The 19555-nt window shown below is 34.6% G+C and overlaps 1 protein-coding gene across 2 annotated transcripts in view; it reads right to left on the reverse strand.

Moving 5' to 3' along the window:
• Positions 1–1816: 1816 nt before the first annotated feature.
• The window catches only part of LOC126713714 (probable RNA-dependent RNA polymerase 5), a 36637-nt gene continuing 18898 nt past the window's right edge, over positions 1817–19555 (reverse strand). For both annotated transcript variants that reach the window (XM_050413556.1, XM_050413557.1), the window contains 9 exons: positions 16050–16156; positions 11055–11203; positions 10585–10807; positions 9010–9235; positions 6225–6385; positions 4113–4278; positions 2900–3038; positions 2388–2551; positions 1817–2268 (listed from right to left, as the gene is read on the reverse strand). In XM_050413556.1, the coding sequence (XP_050269513.1) occupies positions 2032–2268; positions 2388–2551; positions 2900–3038; positions 4113–4278; positions 6225–6385; positions 9010–9235; positions 10585–10807; positions 11055–11203; positions 16050–16156 (1572 nt within the window). In that variant the 3' untranslated portion in view covers positions 1817–2031. The remainder of the gene's footprint in view (positions 2269–2387; positions 2552–2899; positions 3039–4112; positions 4279–6224; positions 6386–9009; positions 9236–10584; positions 10808–11054; positions 11204–16049; positions 16157–19555) is intronic.

Genomic DNA, 19555 nt, shown 5'->3' on the forward strand with positions numbered 1-19555 from the left:
CCCACCAACATAAGGCATACTCACTAAGTTTACACAAAGAAGTTTAACTTTTCTATCATAAAAAATATTCTCATAGTCAAATAAATCATCTAGATCAAGCAGTCTAATCAAGAAAGAAATTCTTTTATAAGGTCTTATAAAATTTGCTTACCAATAGGTTGTCCGTAAGTTACATCTCTGTAGCAGTTATCCCTATCGTCTCCAAGCTTAAATGGCACCATCCTAACAAAGATATTTGTAAATGCTTGTTGTACACCACGTAATACTTGCTAAGGCTACGTTTGTTTCAATGTAAAATATTTTTCGGGTGTAAAATATTTTCAGGTGAAAATATTTTTGGGAAATGAAAGTATTTTCAAGTGTTTGGTTGTATTCTTGAAAATACTATAGAAAACACATTTTTTACTTGTTACTCACATTTTCTCAGCTTCCAAACAAATATATAATACCAAATTTTCTCAATAGATCGACAGTCGAGATTGAGAAACAAAACCCAACAAAAAAAATTCATCAGCAAATAAACACAAAAGAAACAAAACCCAACAAAAAAAAAATTCATCAAATCCGACAGTCGAGGGAAAGAGAGATAGATCAACGGTCAAGAATGATGGAGAGAACGGTGGCGCAAGTTAGCTTTGGGTCAAGAATGAGATCAGTTTTGGGTGGATCGGTCTTGGGTGGTGACGATCTAGGCGATGCTGGGGTGCGACGATCTCGCCGATGCTTGGATGTGCGATCGGAGCTCTCACCAGTGCTTGGATGTGCGATCGGAGCTCTCGCCGGTGCTTGGAAGTGGTGATCGGAGCTCTCATCAGTTTTGCTATTTCTCTCTCTCTTCTATTTTCCTGGGATGGAAATCAATTGTAGGGAAAATAAAAGTGTAAAATATTTTACAGGGTTTTAGGGCATGATTTACAGTCAACGGAAATCATTTTCCGTTTGACTGAATTTTCCGAGAAAATCCAAACACGCCCAATGGTGTAAAATATTTTCCAGAAACTATTTACTGCCGAAACAACGCAGCCTAAGTTTTCTGTCATTGGAATTGCTACCATCTCATAAGTTAGCCATCAAACCAAAATAAGTCAAGCTCTAATACCAGTTGATGTCACGGAAGCCTGAAAAAAGCACACATGATACTTTCTTAAATGAAATAAAAACTAAAATATTAGTTTCTAATAATGAATCTCGAATCCACGAGTGGTTCCTTGAATCCACAAGATGATAATTTTTTAGAATCCACCATAAAAAGAAATAGACAGTCTGAATGTTATTAATTTGAAAACTAAATTGCCTTTGAAATCTACAATGCCCTAATTTAACTAAACAACATTAAAAGTACCTAAAATTAAGGAAATAATAACTAATATGAATGTTTGTAAACATGTGGCTTCTGATTTTAGAAATAAGACATTTTGGGACATCTCATAGTCATAGTTCAAACACCTCGGGCCCAGTTAACATGCGTTTGGAAACCTCCTAACCGATGAAATTCGAAAAAGTCAAAATTGTTCAAATTTGGTTAGAGGGTTGAGAACAAGTTGAAGTTCAATCTAGCATTAAATGTTTTGGTGCTTTTGCACCCAGAAATTTTGACTTCATTAAGAGATTTACAGATGGTTATGTTATCAGGAACAAACATTTTTTTTTTTTTAAGAAACAAACTAACTGTTAAACACACACACTTAATTACAATCTCACCAAGCAAGAACAAACATTGACTACGGTATGAATACGATTTTTACCGATATAGTATGTCTTCAGACTACACAAAGAAAATGGCAACACTCACACAGGAGAAGACATACTTTGATAGTTTGAGGAGCTAGATATAACATATTATGTACTTATAATACATTTGTCATTTCCACTACGTGGAACCTAGACAATTTTAACCAGTTCTAGTTTTCTTTGGGCGACGTACCAAAAAATATACTATACATATGTTCTCTAGTCTCTACCTCTTTTAAATAATATGTTACACTCGAAGACGTTATTTTCTTTATGATGAACTGTACAATATTCCGTCAACTAATTAAATATCTCCCGTAATACAGATCTGAGACAGACAAAGGACCTTTCATCTTGTTTCTTGGCATACAAGTTTAGGAGGGCTGAACTTGCAATCCTCCAAACAAAGAAACAATATTTGGCATCTCTTCGGTGATTAGCATAATCATAAGTGACGTGATATATTGCAAGAGCCTCATTGTAAACCTCATCGATCCCCCTTTTACGCTCTTCAAATTCTGTAGCACCATACAATATCTACAATGAAATGAGTAGTCAGCAAAGCAATAAAAAGGAAAGGGGTTTCTTCAACCTGGAGATTACTTTTCATTGGAGTGAATACTTTAGAATTTAAGAAGCATAAGCTAAAGCATCACCATCTTATACTTCTTTATGACTTCATCAGCAGCCTCGTTTTTCCCCTCACAACCATTCTGCAAGGCTGCGGTCATGTCCTGCCTATACTGCTCATAGTGTTCCTTCCATTTTTCCATGCAGGCTTCAGGGACTTCAACATCAAAACATGGAAGTTTCCGAACTTCTGAGTGGTGCAAAGAAAACATATAACAATTCTTGTTACATGATGCTCTCTGAATAGCACAAGAAAAGAAAGAAACTAACTTCTTTCAAAAGCCAATTCAATAATTTCATAAGTTTAAGCACCATATGATGTTCAAAACTTCTAACTAAACAATTTTATCATTTTAATTAGAATATTAGAATACTGCAGAACATAATTTGAAGAAGAAAATTTGCCACTGAAGTCCATCTTCTGTCCTTTAAAACATTAGATTTACCATATCTTTTCTTATTCATTAAACAGTCTAGGGGCTGCCATGGGGGAAAATTAATTGGAAAAAAGACTGCAATTGTAAAAAAGAATCCTCACCTTTCATGGACTGATCTTCTGTTTGATATTTATTAACCGTATCATAAATTAAACCCAAAATTGATGTTGAATTGAAAGAATTATCCCTCTCCATGTAATGTGGAAACAATTCAGCCTTCAATTCTCTTGGAACTTCAATCTGCAAATAATAACAACAATAATTACAAATTTCTAGATAGAATCAGTCACTACAAGGCAACTTGGGAGATCAAGAATCAAGAATACAAAATAGCTAGACATAAATGTGGGCATGGGTATCTACTAACACAGAATTCTAAAAACCACTAAGGGCTCCCAACAATATCCTATCATAAAACAACAACAAAGCCCTTCCAGATTTTGTCAATGTTCAAGTGTCCTTCATCACATTAAACCACCAAACACCTATTGATGAGATTGTTGCCTTCAATTTTTCCCATATTCATCGATATTCACACAAAGTTTTCTTTCCAGGCATCATTGGACCTCAAAATTCAAGACAATACAGACACATTAGACAAGCAGGGGATTTACTCTGGCAGAGTGTGCACAAGCCAGCATTCTATTAAGTCAAAAATGCTATTACTTAAGTAGAAGATATGGCTATAATCACCACATTGGTTTTTTGTAAATTGGCACAAATCAAGCAAATCAAAGAAGCCAACTATCATGACAAAACAATACCAGAAGTTTAGAGACTTCTTTTTTGATTTTGGAATCCCAGATCAATTAGAAGAATAAATGAGGTGCAATAGAATTCCCTAGTGGTTGCAAAAATTAATCCTTTTGACACTTAATTCTGATGTAAAAAATCTAAAGACTGAAGCCCAATCCAACATATGCATCACTTCAAAAGAAAAACCTTCAATTACTAGTTTGTTAATCAAAACTACTTGGATCAATTGACATATTCTGAACATCCTGGTTCACAAGTTTAAAGTCCTTGTTGGTCCACTTTTATTTAAATGGATGAATCTAAGGAAAATAATTCTCATCTGTGCTATTTGCCACATGGCCTCAATGCAATCTACTGTAAAAACAATCTTTGAAGTTTACAAAAAGGAGATGTAACCAGGTGGTTAGTTCTGAAAACTTCAGCCTGAGAAGGTCATGATATGAATAGTGGCAATCACTAGATATTCAGCCTAAATTCATACAGACCTACATTGCAACTGGTGCATAGTCACGACTCCTTGAATATCTGTCAAATGTTTAAAAAATATATAAAACTAACCTTTTGTCCACCCTTTTTGGGTGCATCTAAAGCATCATAATATATATCAATTAATTTTAGTATGTTTGCTTTCACACGAACTTTCTCTTCAGTACAATCATCTCCCAGAATAAGAAGCCGATCCATCAGTGCCAACCAGCTATCTGCTGCCACACCTACAGCATAACTGTAAACAGAAGAAAGTAATTTGAATATAAGCATCATGACCTCATATTAAGGAAAGTTTATATCAGCATACCATATTTTTTACATAAGAAACAACTCGAAGAAAACACCATGCTAGGAACCATGGTCTCAGTTCTCTAATAAGACAGATTATCCACTACCACCACAATTTTTTTTTTTTTTTTTTTTGAGGTAATGAGGAAACCATCTAGGAAGCACGGGTACAAGTACGGATACAACACGGCAACTCAGTGATTTTTGAAAAATCAACCCTTATTAACCCTTACCTAGGAACCATTTGTATGGCACCCCAAATGAAGCGCCCATGCTCCATGGGAAACCATTCAACTTGATCATAGAAAGAAAAGAACATATTTATGGGGCCAATACTATATATTTATGCTCTTTTTGAAGGCCTTGCACGCTTGTTAAGAATTAATAAGTTGGATAAATTAGTAAATCTTTTTAAGGGGCCAATATCATATATTTAATATTTTAAGGGGGCTTTTAGAGAATAAGGTTGTAACCCTAGTATATATAGACAAAGACAATCTAAGAGAGGAAACTACTCAAGATACTCAAGGAGAGAAAGCTTGATGACTCTATAGAGGTTAGAACCCTAGGAAACCTTTTTCTTCTCTAAATCTTAAACCCATATAGAAATATCTGAAATTTCAGAATTTTGCGTAGGGTAACTAGCCAATTGTGAAACGATATGAGTTTTCAATGGGTATTACTATGAAGCATTAAAAGGGTTAGGACTGAATCTCCTAGATGGTTGATTATTATATTTATTTAGAGTCCGGTGTTAATTTCATTGGATCCAAATGTCATATCTGTAGTGTGGTTCATCTGCTGGAGTTTTTAACAAGGTTATACAAAGGTTGATTTCCAGAAAGGTTGATCCAGCTTGTTAGGACTTGGTTATTTATTGAGTTGTCAAACTCACTCCCCCCCTTTTCCCCCTTTCAGATTCGGATCTTAAGGAATAGCAAGCGATGGGGCTTCCACTGGGGTGTGCTCCTGAGAGGAGTATAGGAATATTTTGAAATAAGAATGGATTTTGGTTCTTAGAATTTTCTTGTCATTAGTATTTTATGCACTTGAGATTGGACTTTATTTTCTTCTTTTTTATAGGTAAACAGAAAATTAATATTAATGATAAAAAATAAAAAATAAAAACAGTACAAGATGTTCATGATGATGAACAAGAAGAAAAAAAAAGAAACACACAGAACAACAAAACGAGAGAAATCAAGAAACTAAGCTGAGGGAAGACATAAACTCAGAGAGAGAAGAACAATCAGTAAAACCCCAACAGCAAGACTACTCCAAAAGACTGCATTGGCTTAAAACCTTTAACTCATCCAACGTCTTCTCCTTGTCCTCGAAAGATCAACGATTACGTTCCAACCACACAATCCACATTAAGCACCCTGGAACCAAATTCCAAATGATTGGACTTTATTTTCATTGATGTTTTGGAGACTATGGCATTTAAATTATCGATGGAAGTTGGATTTGATTTTACTTACTGATTATTTGAGGTTAGTTATGCTCTTTTTGAAGGCCTTGCACACTTGTTAAGTGAAACCTTTAAAAGTGCACGGCAGTTGCCACATGTATAGCCTCTTGGTTGGGTTGGGGGCATTACAATATGACTTCTATCTGATTTATGTTTAGCATTAAAAATTGACCCCAGCAGTTTTTAGAGATCCAACAGTAAGTTGAAACTTCAAAAGAGTAATCAATTTAAAAATAAAAAAAATTTCAAACAGTATTTTTCCGCAACCTATACTTGTTCATTACAAAATAAAAAAGTAGAATTTAGGATGATAATCAATAAATATGGGGTACATAGTAGCCACAAGATAGTAAAGCTTAATGACATCTGCATAAACCTTCATATTTGAAACAAAAATAAAAGGTACAAGACAGAATACATACCTTGGCTGAAACCTGGTTGACAGGAATAGTTTAAAAAGCTCTTGTTCAAGTTCCATGGATGAAAAATCGGTTGGCTTTTTAAGGGGGATAGCATTATTGGGCACTTTATGCACTGAATAAGATGGTGTCCAAGGTTCACTCACTTTAAAATGTTCCAATAGCTGAATTAATTTCAATAATAAATGGTCAATGTAGAAAGAATCTAAATAATGTCAATTATAAATTGAAATAGGTACTAAACAGAAGCTTGAACCTTTGGTGTTGATTTGGCAAAATCTTAGCATTCTCTTCAAGATATTAACCTTTACCTAACCAACGATCATTTACCATTTTTTTATTTACTCAACGCATAAATGATTCAGTGTATATCAGTATCATTTTTTTTCCTTAAAAGATTTTGACACTTGAATAAGTGTTGAAAGTAACAATTTTTCAGTTTCACCAGACAGCCTGAAATTAGACCTATCAACCAATATAAACATGTATCTTAAATTCTAAAATTGATACCAAAACTGAGATGTCAATTTGGTGCAAAATGATATGCTCACAAGATCCATGATCTTCAGTTAAGGAGACTTAAATATTATATAAGATCAAAGATCATGTTCTTACCGTGTTAATTAATGAAGATTTGATAAGTAAACTTTTATTTCGTCAGATAGCCCAGGACATGCTATTGATGTCAAAAGTAAAAATATTCAACATAGTTGACATCAAAAGTCAGAATTTACTTGTTTTATACTGTTCATGCTTAAAGTCAAAAACTTTGAAGACAACAATATTGGCAAGCCAATGTTTTACAGTTGAGCTGTCAATAAACAACATATTCACAAGTTACAAAGTAATTGCATGGTAAATATTGGCTAAGAGACAGAGTAATGAACACACAACGTAAGCAAATAATGCTTCCATGAAAAGTTTGAGATGTAATTGCTAGGTTTTAGATGTAAGTTAATTTCTTGATATAAAACTAAAATTAAAAGTGTTTGCAATTGATGTGATTAAGTTAGCTTGAAATCGTTTCAAGAAGCTACAAAGACTGCTGAAGAAATTTGAAGCTGAGAATTTTGCTTAAGAAAAAAATCAAATATACACGACCAAAACCTTAAAGAAGACAAAAAATTTGCGAGATACTTGCTCGAATTTCGCTTGATGGAGATTGTGCAGACAGTAGAAACATAATCCAGGTTCTGCTAGAAGAGGGATTCTTGCAAAAGTTTACCCCTACCTTGTGCATCTATATAAATCACATGTTGCATGACTAGGGATGTTCACAGGTTAGAAGGGCTCAGGTTTTCCCTGAAACCATCACTCAACCCAATGGCAGCGGGTTGGAGAGAAGGCCAACTGATGCCAACCAAGCACCAGCGGGTTATCAGTTGATTAAGCTATTGGGTTTCACAGTCGGAGTTGTCGGGTTATTAATTGGATATCTAGACAAGGGAAACAACAACAGATGACGAGGATCTTGACCATCATGATCAGATCCAGACTTTGGTGGCCAGATCTTGACCTCGACAGGTTGAGAGATGCCAGATCTCAAGCTCAACTACTATAACTCCAATGGCGTTTAAGATGGAAAAGGGAACAGTTTGTCTGTCAGTAAGGAACTCCCAGTCTGTGACTCAGAGAGAGAGACAAGGGATTGGTTAGGTCAGTTTTGCCGGGTCCAGGAATCCAGGAACCCAAGACTCAAACCGAAAACTGAGTTCCCAAGACCCAAGACCCACCACTTGACTGCCTATGCACTCGGAGACAACCACGGGTCACCATGTCAGTCCAGGCAGGCCAGGTGGGCTGGGTTTTCCAGCCCTATGCACAACTTATCGACCAATGGAAGGCTGCCATACCAGAGCTAATAGATTCAAATCTTGAAGCCTCCTCTCTTAAGCCAACCGAAATATCATGTGTACCCACTCATCTTGCGATTCCAAAGTGCGTAAATAAGAGACTTCTTTGTAACCTCAAAGTTTGATTCTAGTGAGTTCACTGCTGCAAATCTTCTACGGATTTTTTAAGAGTGTTGTAGTTCTGTTTGGTGTGGACGAGATGTGGAGAAGATCCATATGGAAGAATGGGCTACTGTAGTTAGAAGGCAAACAAGGCATTTTGTAAGGTTACAATAGAGTCTAGATTCAAGGGTTTTGAGGGTAGACTATTTTTAACTATTTCTTTTATAATGGATTTTCTAACAGGATTAGATCCCAGTAGTGGTTTTTACATTAAAGAGGTTTTTCAGAGGTTTTCCACTTTATCACCAAAATCTATGTGCCATTTACCTACTTTGATTATTCTTGTTTTCATTTGGTGATTGGTTACTGTGGTTTAATAACTAAGTTGAATTATTTGATTGGCAATTATGTAACTTGTTGATATAATCTGCTTAATCCGCTGCATATGTGATTCGGAGTCTAATGAGATTTTTTTCAAGAACCAATTGAAAATCATTGAGTGAGATGCAAACAGGTACCTAAGAGAAACAAATGAAGAATTAAGGAGTGCTATATCAAGCTGAATCCACTACTTAAGAGTAGCATTTAACAAGTTCAGACCCAAACGTTGGCATTGAATGAGGTTCACTGAAAAAGACAAATCCCTATGCATATGTTCAATGCAAATTACTGAAAAGATAAGTAAAGCAACCATAGATACCATTATACTAATATACTGAAAAGAGTGTAGGACAAGCGTTTAGAACTGAGATTATACCAACTATCAAGGGAGTGAAATTTTCAGATAAAAAGAAAAAAAATGCTCTTAAACTAAAGTAAATGTAAATACCAACCTGAGGGTTTCTTGAGACCCAATACATGTCACCATCAAAATCACCCCCTGCTATTTCGTCCCCCAAGGACCGTGGACCTTTACAAGGGAAGAATATGGCAAACTTTGCATTTCCAATGAAAGATTCTAAGGCCTTCACATAGGTGGCCTTTAAAACATGAATGTCGCCAAAGTGCAAACCAGGATTCCGGTACACTAATACCTTCCCCGAAATTTGTCCATTATCACTACATATATCGTTCAAAGAAAAAAAAATTAAATAAGTACAAAAAGAGCCTAATTACTTGCCACTAAAATTGTCAAGCATTGATTATAAAAGAAAAGATTAACATATGATAATTAAGAAAATAGAAAATGAATCCACTCGTGTAAATCTTCACAAATCAAAGTCTGATTAATAAGTCATTAACCCAACATATAACAAAAAAGCTTATTGATATTCGATACTACAATACTTTTGAGTAAGAAAAAGAGTAAGGTATCAGTAGCATACCACATAACAGTATGATCAAGATATAGACAATCTCTAAAACCTTTTATCAATAGAATACAAAATTATTGTAATTTATCTTGTGATGCTTTGAAAAAATTTTACAGTTCTTATACAATTGCAACTGTACTGATATTTTCAAATTCATTTTAGACCTTTTTATAATGCATTTAAATTTTCAACTTAAAGAAATCATGCCTAATCAAAACATCATTTAAAAGATATGTATAAAGTTAAACTTAAGGTAGCAACCTATAAAAAAGAACAAAAAAGAACAGATGCAAGACTATCCTAACTCAAATGCAAAAGAATGTTTCATTTGCACATAATAATAATAATAATAAGAGTCCTTTTAACAGGTGCCCTTAGGGCAATTGTTAATAAACCATTTTAGGAAATTTTTGACACCACTTTCACGGGAAATATAAAAAGCCGTAAAAAAAAATTAATTGTTTTTTTCTTTTCCAATAAAAAGTTTATAAACATATTTCTTAAACCAATGTCCTTAGGACATCCGTTAACTTTTCTCTAATAATAATAATAATAATAAAGTTGAGTCCAGCACATGTAGGAGAAGGTTAGAGAATTCCTCATTAGTTTTAGAATCCCACATCGGCAAGAAGAATCATAGGGAGGTCACTAATTATATTAAAAGTGATAGCCCCACATTGAAAAGAAAAAAAGTAAGGAGGTCTGTCACTCCTTGTAAAAGGAGTGGTGGTGTAGCTTTGATGTGTGTGTAAGATTTAAGAAGCAAAACTGTCTTGTGAGAGAGGTATAGACTATGCTTTGCCTACTGAGATAGTGTAAGGGCACCTTTGATGTATTGGAACTTTGGGTTAGTTTTTTGTGAAAGTTTACGTGTAGTTGTAATTTCTATTATTAATGGTAAATTTTGGTTGTTGTTGCCTTAGTAGTGAAGTTTAAAAATCAGATGTAAGTATAACAAAGTAGACATTTAAAAATATCAAGAAATATAGCTAATTGATTTTTTTTAACTAGTAAATATAGCTTCTTTTTTTCATAAAGCTCAGAATGGTTTTTGAATATGTACGAAACTGGAAAACGTCTAACAAGTATACGTACAGAATAACACAAACTTCATCACTTTCAAGTAGCCCAGTGGGATCAACAGTCCCCATTAAATAGTAACATTCAGGTACATGAAGCTTTCCTCCTTTAAGGCTCTTCTTTTCCTCCTTCATCAGTATAGAGAGTCGATGTTGCAAATATGATTCATCAAGAGGAATCCCGGATAAAATCATTCTTGCCACACTAAAATCATCCATCTCCCCATGGTTAACAGAAACTGCATAAACAAAAAAGAATTGAAGGGGAGATCACTCAAGGACTACAAGTAAATGGAAGAGAAAAGTATTGGCATGAGATTTATTTTTAGAAAGATTTAATAAGAAGTGAGTAAAAATGTTAAAATTAATTCCAGAATTCTAATCAAAACGTAAGATTTTGCTTCCAATAAGGCCAGAAATTCTATTTTTTAAAAAGAAGATAAATTATGGCTACTCATAAGCTATAACCTTTAACAGGAAGACTACCTCTTAGTGCAGCACCCTTATTGGAGAGAACTCCATGAGCATCACTTAAAGCATTTGAAAGTATATCCATGAAATATTCTTTTGGGACACCTCCATAGCTTAAAAGTGCAATCAAATTTCTCGATAGATATGTTTTCTTTGGCTGATTGCTGGCAGAGTAGAACTGAAAATTACACCACTTAAACGATAGAAACTAAAAACAGAAAAGCAGCACTTTCATTGTATCTAAGTTTCTCTTTCAGGAGAAATTTATATCATCAAACAGCAATACAAGCAAACCAGTGGTCACAATATCATATGATGAGATATTATGTCAATTATAAGCTCACTACTTACCAATATAGTGGATGATGAGTCTGTCACATTCTCAACCACACCAAAGAAGAACTTCTTTTTTTTAACAATAAAAGAAATGGTAAGTCAAATTTAAGTAGGGAACTTTTTGCATGAATTAGCCTAGAAATCACAATCTTGGCCATCACTACTAGCATTTCTGCACACCAACATAGGCTGCAGTTTCTCAATGAATATTTTACATTCGCATGACCACTTCGCCACAATGAGGATTAGCCCATGACCATGAGTTGCATATATGAACGGGAGTATCAATTTTTTGACAGAGACATGTAGTACCAGGCAATGCAATTACCAAATCATGACTTAAGTGTTTGTTACCTAGAAAATAGCCAAAGATTGTAAGTTATAGAAAAATAATAACTTTGTACAAGTTTCTTGACAAGAATGCCTAATACCTGTAGAATTACAGGCATTTTGTAGGTGAATTCATAACTAGTCTCAAAATAAGTTCAAATATAGGGGGACTTGGGTGCCATGTCCTCGAGTGTCCAACACATGAATCATCAAATATATGCATTCTACAAATCATAGCAATTGATTGTGTCCCTTAAGAATTATCGGTTTTGGAATTCTACTATCGAAAAGAGAAACATGTGATATGACAATGCAGGAGGAGAGCAGGTTTTGTTATCATCAGTTAAAAGGTTGTCACCAGGTTTTTGCTATTTTCAGCAGAATTTAAGGTCATAGGGATCTTACTTTTCAGGAAAACAGGAAATGTAATAGATCTGTAGGGCTGTGTATCTTCTTTCACTGCCTCATGGTATAGGGCCAACAGAGTTTATACCTCTGTAGCACAGACAAGCGATAAAATGTGCCGTTTACCACGCCAATACGTGTATGTCCATGTCTAGCACATTTCCGGAAAGAGAAAACAATTCTTTGATTGGAACACAGCACGGAGATGGTCATGACACATTCACAACACGTTACTTTTTAAACCTTAGAATTTTGGGTGTGTTTAATTTAAACCTCAAATTTTCGAAATGTTTTATTTAAACCTTAAAGTTACTAAAAATGTTTTAATAAAATCTTATAGTTTCATATAGTTTTATTGAAACCTTAGTTTTTGGTAAGTTTCCTCTAGACCTCAAAGTTTGAAATAAAACTTCATTTAAGACAACTGATCACACGATAATGAATAGGGTTAACAGAAAAAATGTAATAGAAGGATTTCAAATTGGATATTCCATTGGTTATTGATTTCATCATTCCAAATGAATTTAATGATACGATGGGAAAGAAAGATTCTTTGTCCTTGATGCTTCCATAGGTGATTGAAGAGTTGGTGCAAATTTCAAGTTTGAAGGACCTTATACTTCAACACTTAAAAACTCAAGGTCGAGTTTCTTCCAACCAGAGGAAAATGATGAAGCCATGGAAGATTAATATGCTATTACTTTGCAAATTCACCTATTCAAGAATTATTTTATGGGGTCCACATGTGAAGTCCAATTGAACTGAATGTCATGGAATTTTGATGGTCTAAGTATAAGTCTTTTAAGGTTAAAAGTTAAAACAGAAACCTAATAAATACTTAACTTGGACCCAAAGAAAATAAACCTAAGATATTTAGAATACCCTAGAAGATTCTAAACTCAACTAAATTACCAAAACACCCTTAGTTCGCAGTAATTGCAAAAATTACGAATTTGCCCCTGAATATAAAATTGACCATAACTAATAAAATAAAAACCCAAATTAAAAACTGTTTTATCCCTAAAAGAATCGTACTTAGACCATCAAAACCTCATGATCTTCACTTCAATTGGACTTCACACGATGGATCCCATAAAATAATTCTTGAATAGGTGAGGCTACTAGCAAATTAATCTTCCATGGCTTCACCATTCTCCTCTGGTTGGAAGAAACTTGACCTCAAGTTTTAAAGTCTTGAAGTATAAGAAACTTCAAACTTGAAACTTGCACCTACTCTTCAATCACCTTTGGACACATCAGGAACAAAAAGATCGTATCATTAAATTCATTTGGAATGATGAAATCAATAACTAAAGGAATATCCAACTTGAAATCCTTATTGAATTTATCTATGATAGTAACATCAAAATCTTCCTTCATCTTGATTTTTCCATGATCAATTTTATGTTTGTCTTGCTCCTTTGTGATTACCATTGCAAGAGCACTGATATCTTCCTTAGGCTTGACCTCTTGTTTTTGCTTTAGTTGTTCTAGTTGTTCTGCATTCATGGGCTTTAACACAATTTGTGCATTATTGAACACAAATTTATATGTATTGTTCTTTTCACCATGATAACATCTCAATCACGCTACCTTGTATGGTCTCGGATGCAATTCCATTGGTAGCTTCAACCTCTCAACAGTAGCTGCAAAAACAATATTTATGTCACTGCCACCATCAATAATAATCATTTGAGCTTCAGTCCCACAACACACTATGGTCCTAAATATTAAAGTAGGCTTCCAATCCTCCTCTGGCTTGGGTGCAGCACGAATATGCCTAATAACTGAAAGAAGAGAGGTATCTACTTCTTCGAGATCATCATTCAAGGAACTTTGGTCTAACCCATAAAGTTCTTCCTGTGTTGCTATTCCATTAGGAATTTAACAAAAATAAAATCTCCCAGCCTTTTCAAAGTTTCTGTCATAGAGCATATTTCTTCAAGCATCGACATGATCCTAGATGATAAATTTTTTTTAGTGGCAGAAGGTTTGCAGAAATTTTTTTTAGTGGCAGAAGGTTTGCAGAATAAGACTTTAGCAAAGATCTCGTGTTAGGATTTAAGTAGGATTTAGCTGTGATATCCAAATTGATGTAGGAAAAATTAGGGATTTGTCTGTATAGTTATGGTGGGTTTAGGATTAGGAAAGAAGAAGAATTAGAGAGAAATACAAGCTGTTCAGTAGCTGTATAAACAATACATGTGAACAGTAACTTTAGAAAGAGGAGATAAGAAGAAAGAATCAACGAGGGACAATTTGCCTATTGCTTAAAACACTCAATTTTTATCAATCGACATTCTCCCTTTTTGAATACACAGAACAATAACTCTTACTTGTACTAGTAGTATTAGGATTACTAGTTTTTTTTTTTTTTTGGAGAATGATTAGGATTACTAGTTTGACTAGTAAAGCAAACCTAATAAATATTTAACTTGGACCCAAAAGAAAATAAACCTAAGATACTTAAAATACCCTAGAAGATTCTAGACTCAACTAAATTACCAAAATACCCTTAATTCGCAAGAATTGTAGAAATTACAGATTTGACCCTGCATACAAAATTTATCATAAGTAATAAAATTAAATTAAAAAACCCAAATTAAAAACTCTTTTAACCGTAAAAGACCGGCACTTAGACCATCAAAACCCCAGTACCTTTGTTTCTTAAAAAAGAAAAAAAAGACCTTCACTTCAATTGGACTTCACACGTGAACCCCATAAAATAATTCTTGAATAGGTGAATTTGTTAAGTAATAGCAAATTAAGCTTCCATGGCTTCATCACTCTTGCTCTCCTATGGCTATGCCTGCCACTGCCAAGCTTAGATCGGAGAGCCATCCTGATTGCATCAACCACAGTTAGTCTCTCCATCCCTCTTTGCACTCTGTCTCTATTCGCATCTTCTGTCTTTTCATTTCTTTTTTTCTTTTCTTTTTTCTGTTTTATTTTTTGTTTCTCTTTCAATCTTTCGAATAAATATACTGAGTAGTGATTTTGATTAGGTTTTTTTTTTTTTTTTTATTGAGCTATGGTTTATGAGATTTTTTTTTTTTTTTTTGTTATTATTAATTAATTGATAATGATATAATGTACAAAATATGAAATTATGAAGAATACTTACTAGCATTTTTTATTTAATAGCATTATTTTATTAATCAATCTACTATTGCCTTTAAATTAATTTAGATATGTTTTCAAACATTTTATTGTTGTTACTTATTTTTAAAACCTAAAATAAAATTACTTATGCCCAAAAATTTATAATATATACCCAAAAAAATATTAATTAATTAATTTTCATATCCCTATTGTGTTGACTCCTAATTTTTCAAGAAATGTTGTAGTGTTCCGTGTCATTGCAACTTCCAAGGTTTATCCTTAAAACTTTTTTTGACCTGTAAAGATTTTTTGGAACTCAAGGGAAGTTCCATCTCACTACCACAGATAAAGATGGACACAAATTCCACACGTTTTTGCATTTGGCCAGAATTAGTGTAGGGTTTAATAGCTTTCTGCCTTTCTCTTTTTTACTTTTTCTTTTTTACGAGGGGGTTTAATACCTTTCTATGAATAAGATTCTCTTGAACTTTTAAGATCTTCTAAATTGATTTGTTTACTTTATTTTCTTTTTATAAGAAAACTTAAGAATGGATTCATATTGTTGCCAGGCAAAGCTTGACTTTTCATCAAGCCTGCTAGGTAAACTTACAACACCATAGACAATTCACCAATAAATATCAGGATAGACTATCAGAAATTAAATCTCCCTTATACATGATTTTCCTATTCCCCATTTGAACCCGTAGCACATTTGATGGTTTCAAACAAAGGCCATTTTGAAAAATCAGATATAAGTGATGACTTATTAACAAGTACACATTAACTACAGAGAGCATAAAACTTCAAAATAGTATAGAAGTGTCAAATGATGAAAACCTTGTTCCCACTATCTCCAATGAATTCACCGTTCTGATATTTGAAAGTTTTGGATCTGTCTCAACTTTAATCATTGAAGGTCGAACTTGAATTGTTCTAGGAGGAAGCTACAAAATTTGAATATAGAAAATGAACAAAGTATGCAATATTAGAAGCAGAAAAAGGAAACTAGATCAAAAACCAGTCAGAAAAAAATAAATAAATAACAAAGAGCATCACCAGCCAATCATTGCAGTCATTTAGGACATTTAATAACCAGAACATATTAGATATGAAAGCCAAAACCAGAATTCTTTACACTGAAGCGAGGAGCATAATGTATTACACTAACATCAGAGTATAAGTTGCTAAATTTTACATAATTATTAGACACAAAGCTGCAAGTCGGAGGTTGAATGATACTGAATTATAAGAACTTTTCATCATGCGAGTATTAAACAGAAGTCAGAGGTGATTTCCACTAGCACTATAGCAGCCAAAAATAATATTTAATCAAAGTAATCTAAAATTAGATATCATCAGAAGTGAGGCACATAGTTGAAAAATGGTTATAACTGTTAGAGTTACTGTTGTTATTTTTCCATTAGGTTGTTATTACACATTAGCGAGGGGTATTCTAGTAATCTTGCCATATCGCAGTAAAATAAATATGTGCTAACCTTTCTCTCTTTTCTCTGTCTCTCTAACTTCTCTTCCTCTTTCTTCTCTTTTAACCATAATTTTCATATTTTACAATTCAACTAAAACCAACAACATTAGAGTCATGTCGAAGTATTTTCTAATATGTTCCACTAATGTCCCAAGTCAAATGTTCCACTCCATTAAAATATTTTGCTCCAATAAAAATCCAATGATAACGTCATCAATCAAATGGGTTGTGAACAAACCAAGCTATGTTCGTGCACAAGCTCATGAGTATCAAGTTTGAGATATATATAAATATATATATTGGATTGTATAAGTTCATAAGATATCAAATTATTTTTGCCAATAATATAAATAGTCCATTTTGTAGTAAATGAACCTAATTTTTATACTTTCATAAACAAAAAGACATTCTACCTTGCTGGGGGATTCTCAAAACAGACATCATGGCGGTGTTCCATCACTTCCATGTCACTGGCCAGTTTGAAAAAAGCTTGAATGCAACCTTCATTGCTCTCATTCCTAAAAAAGCCGCAGCTGTGGAAATAAAAGACTTTCGGTCTATTAGCCTTGTTGGGGGAGTTTATAAAATTCTTGCCAAAGTTTTGGCTTCTCGTCTTCGCTTGGTTTTAGGCGAGATCATCTCAGCTCCTCAAAATGCCTTTATTCTTAATAGGCAAATTCTCGACTCTGTTCTTATTGCTAATGAGTGTCTTGATAGTAGACTGAAGTCTGGTCAAACAGGGTTGTTATGTAAATTGGACATTGAGAAAGCCTTCGATCATGTGAACTGGAGTTTTCTTACTCTCTTGCTTGAGCGTTGTGGTTTTCCTGATAAGTGGAGGCGATGGATCTCTTTTTGTTTATCTACTGTTCGTTTTTCTATCCTTATTAATGGTACTCCCCATGGGTTCTTTGGAAGTTCTAGGGGGTTACGGCAAGGTGATCCTTTGTCTCCCTTATTATTTGTTCTGGTTATGGAGGCTGTCAGTAGAATGTTGGATAAGGCAGTCCATGAAGGTCGCTTGTCAGGTTTTAATGCAGGTGCTTCTACTGGTAGATCTTTGATGGTTTCTCATCTCCTTTTCGCTGATGATACTCTAATTTTCTGTGATGCTAATATTGATCAACTGCTGATTCTCCGTATGGTGCTCATTTGGTTTGAGGCTGTGTCTGGTCTGAAGGTCAATTTGGGTAAGTCTAAGCTGGTGGCTGTGGGGGCTGTTCATAACATGGATCTTTTGGTGGCTATCTTAGGCTGCAAACAAGGGTCTCTCCCAATGAAATATTTGGGTCTTCCTTTGGGGGCAAAATTCAAAGACAAGTCTATTTGGAATCCAATTCTTGAGAAGATGGAAAGAAAATTAGCAGGCGGGAAAAAATTATATTTATCTAAGGGAGGTAGAGTCACTTTAATTAAAAGCACGCTCTCTAACCTTCCTACTACTTATTTTCTCTCTTTATTCCCTATTCCTGCCTCTGTGGCCAACCGTATTGCTAGACTTCAGCAGGACTTTCTGTGGGGTGGCCTAGGAGATGAGCCCAAATTTCATTTGGTTGATTGGTCTACGATGTGTACCCCGCTTTCTTCAAGTGGTTTAGGGATTAGGAACCTGAGAACTTTCAACATAGCTCTTTTAGGGAAATGGCTTTGGAGATTCGGGCAAGAAAGGGATGCTCTTTGGCGTCAAGTGATAGAGGTAAAGTATGGTTGTGATTGGGGTGGTTGGTGTTCTAGCTCTTCCTCTAGTCCTTATGGTGTCAGTTTGTGGAAAAATATTAGCAGGGGGTGGCACTCTTTATCTCGGTTTATTATGTATGATATTGGAGATGGTTCAAAAGTGCAGTTTTGGCTAGATCGTTGGTGTGGGACTTCCTCTCTCGCTGTCCGCTATCCCGATTTATATAGGATTAGCTGTAGCAAAGAGGCAAGTGTGGCGGATCTTATGAGATTCTCCAATGGAGTCCTCCATTGGGAGATTCAGTTTTGTAGGGAGGTGCATAATCGTGAATTGGAAGCTTTCAGGTGCTTCATCAACTCCATTTATAGCACTCCTGTAAGGGGAATCGAGGAGGATAAGAGATTTTGGCTGCCTTGTAAGAGTAAGGGGTTCACGGTTAGTATATACTACCATCTTCTTGTTGGCCATAGTAAGCATATTTTCCCTTGGAAAAGTATTTGGAAGCAGAAGATCCCCTCTAGAGTGGCTTTTTTTGTCTGGACTGCAGCCTTGGGGAAATGTTTGACTATTGACAATCTAAGGAAAAGAAAGGTTTGCATTTTGGATTGGTGTTATATGTGCAAGCGTAGTAGTGAAAGTGTTGACCATCTTTTCCTTCATTGCCCGGTTGCTTCGGAGTTATGGGATATGGTTTTTGGTTTATTTGGAGTGTGTTGGATCATGCCCTCGTCTGTTGTTGGTCTCTTTGCTTGCTGGCAAGGTCACTTTGGTCGCCTCCGCAATGGAGTTATTTGGAAGGTCGTTCCTCTTTGTTTGATGTGGTGTATTTAGAAGGAGAGGAATAGTAGATGCTTTGAAGAATCTGAGCGTACTATGCCTGACCTCAAGCTTCTTTTCATCCGAACCTTACTTGAATGGTTCTCTGTGTGGAGAAACCATCCTTTTTCTATTTTGGATTTACTTGATTTTTGTAATTTTCGTTCTTGACTTGCTCCCCCATGTATACTCCCTGTGTGCTTGGGTGTATCTTTTTTATTATCAATGAATTCTCATTACTTATCAAAAAAAAACATTCTACCTTATTAACTCAAATAATATAATTTTAATATAACTTAGTTATTAATTATTCGCATAGATTCGATATTGGATTGTGTTTTCATAAGATATCAAATTATTTAT

This window comes from Quercus robur, chromosome 2, assembly GCF_932294415.1.
Source record: "Quercus robur chromosome 2, dhQueRobu3.1, whole genome shotgun sequence".
Lineage (NCBI taxonomy): Eukaryota > Viridiplantae > Streptophyta > Magnoliopsida > Fagales > Fagaceae > Quercus > Quercus robur.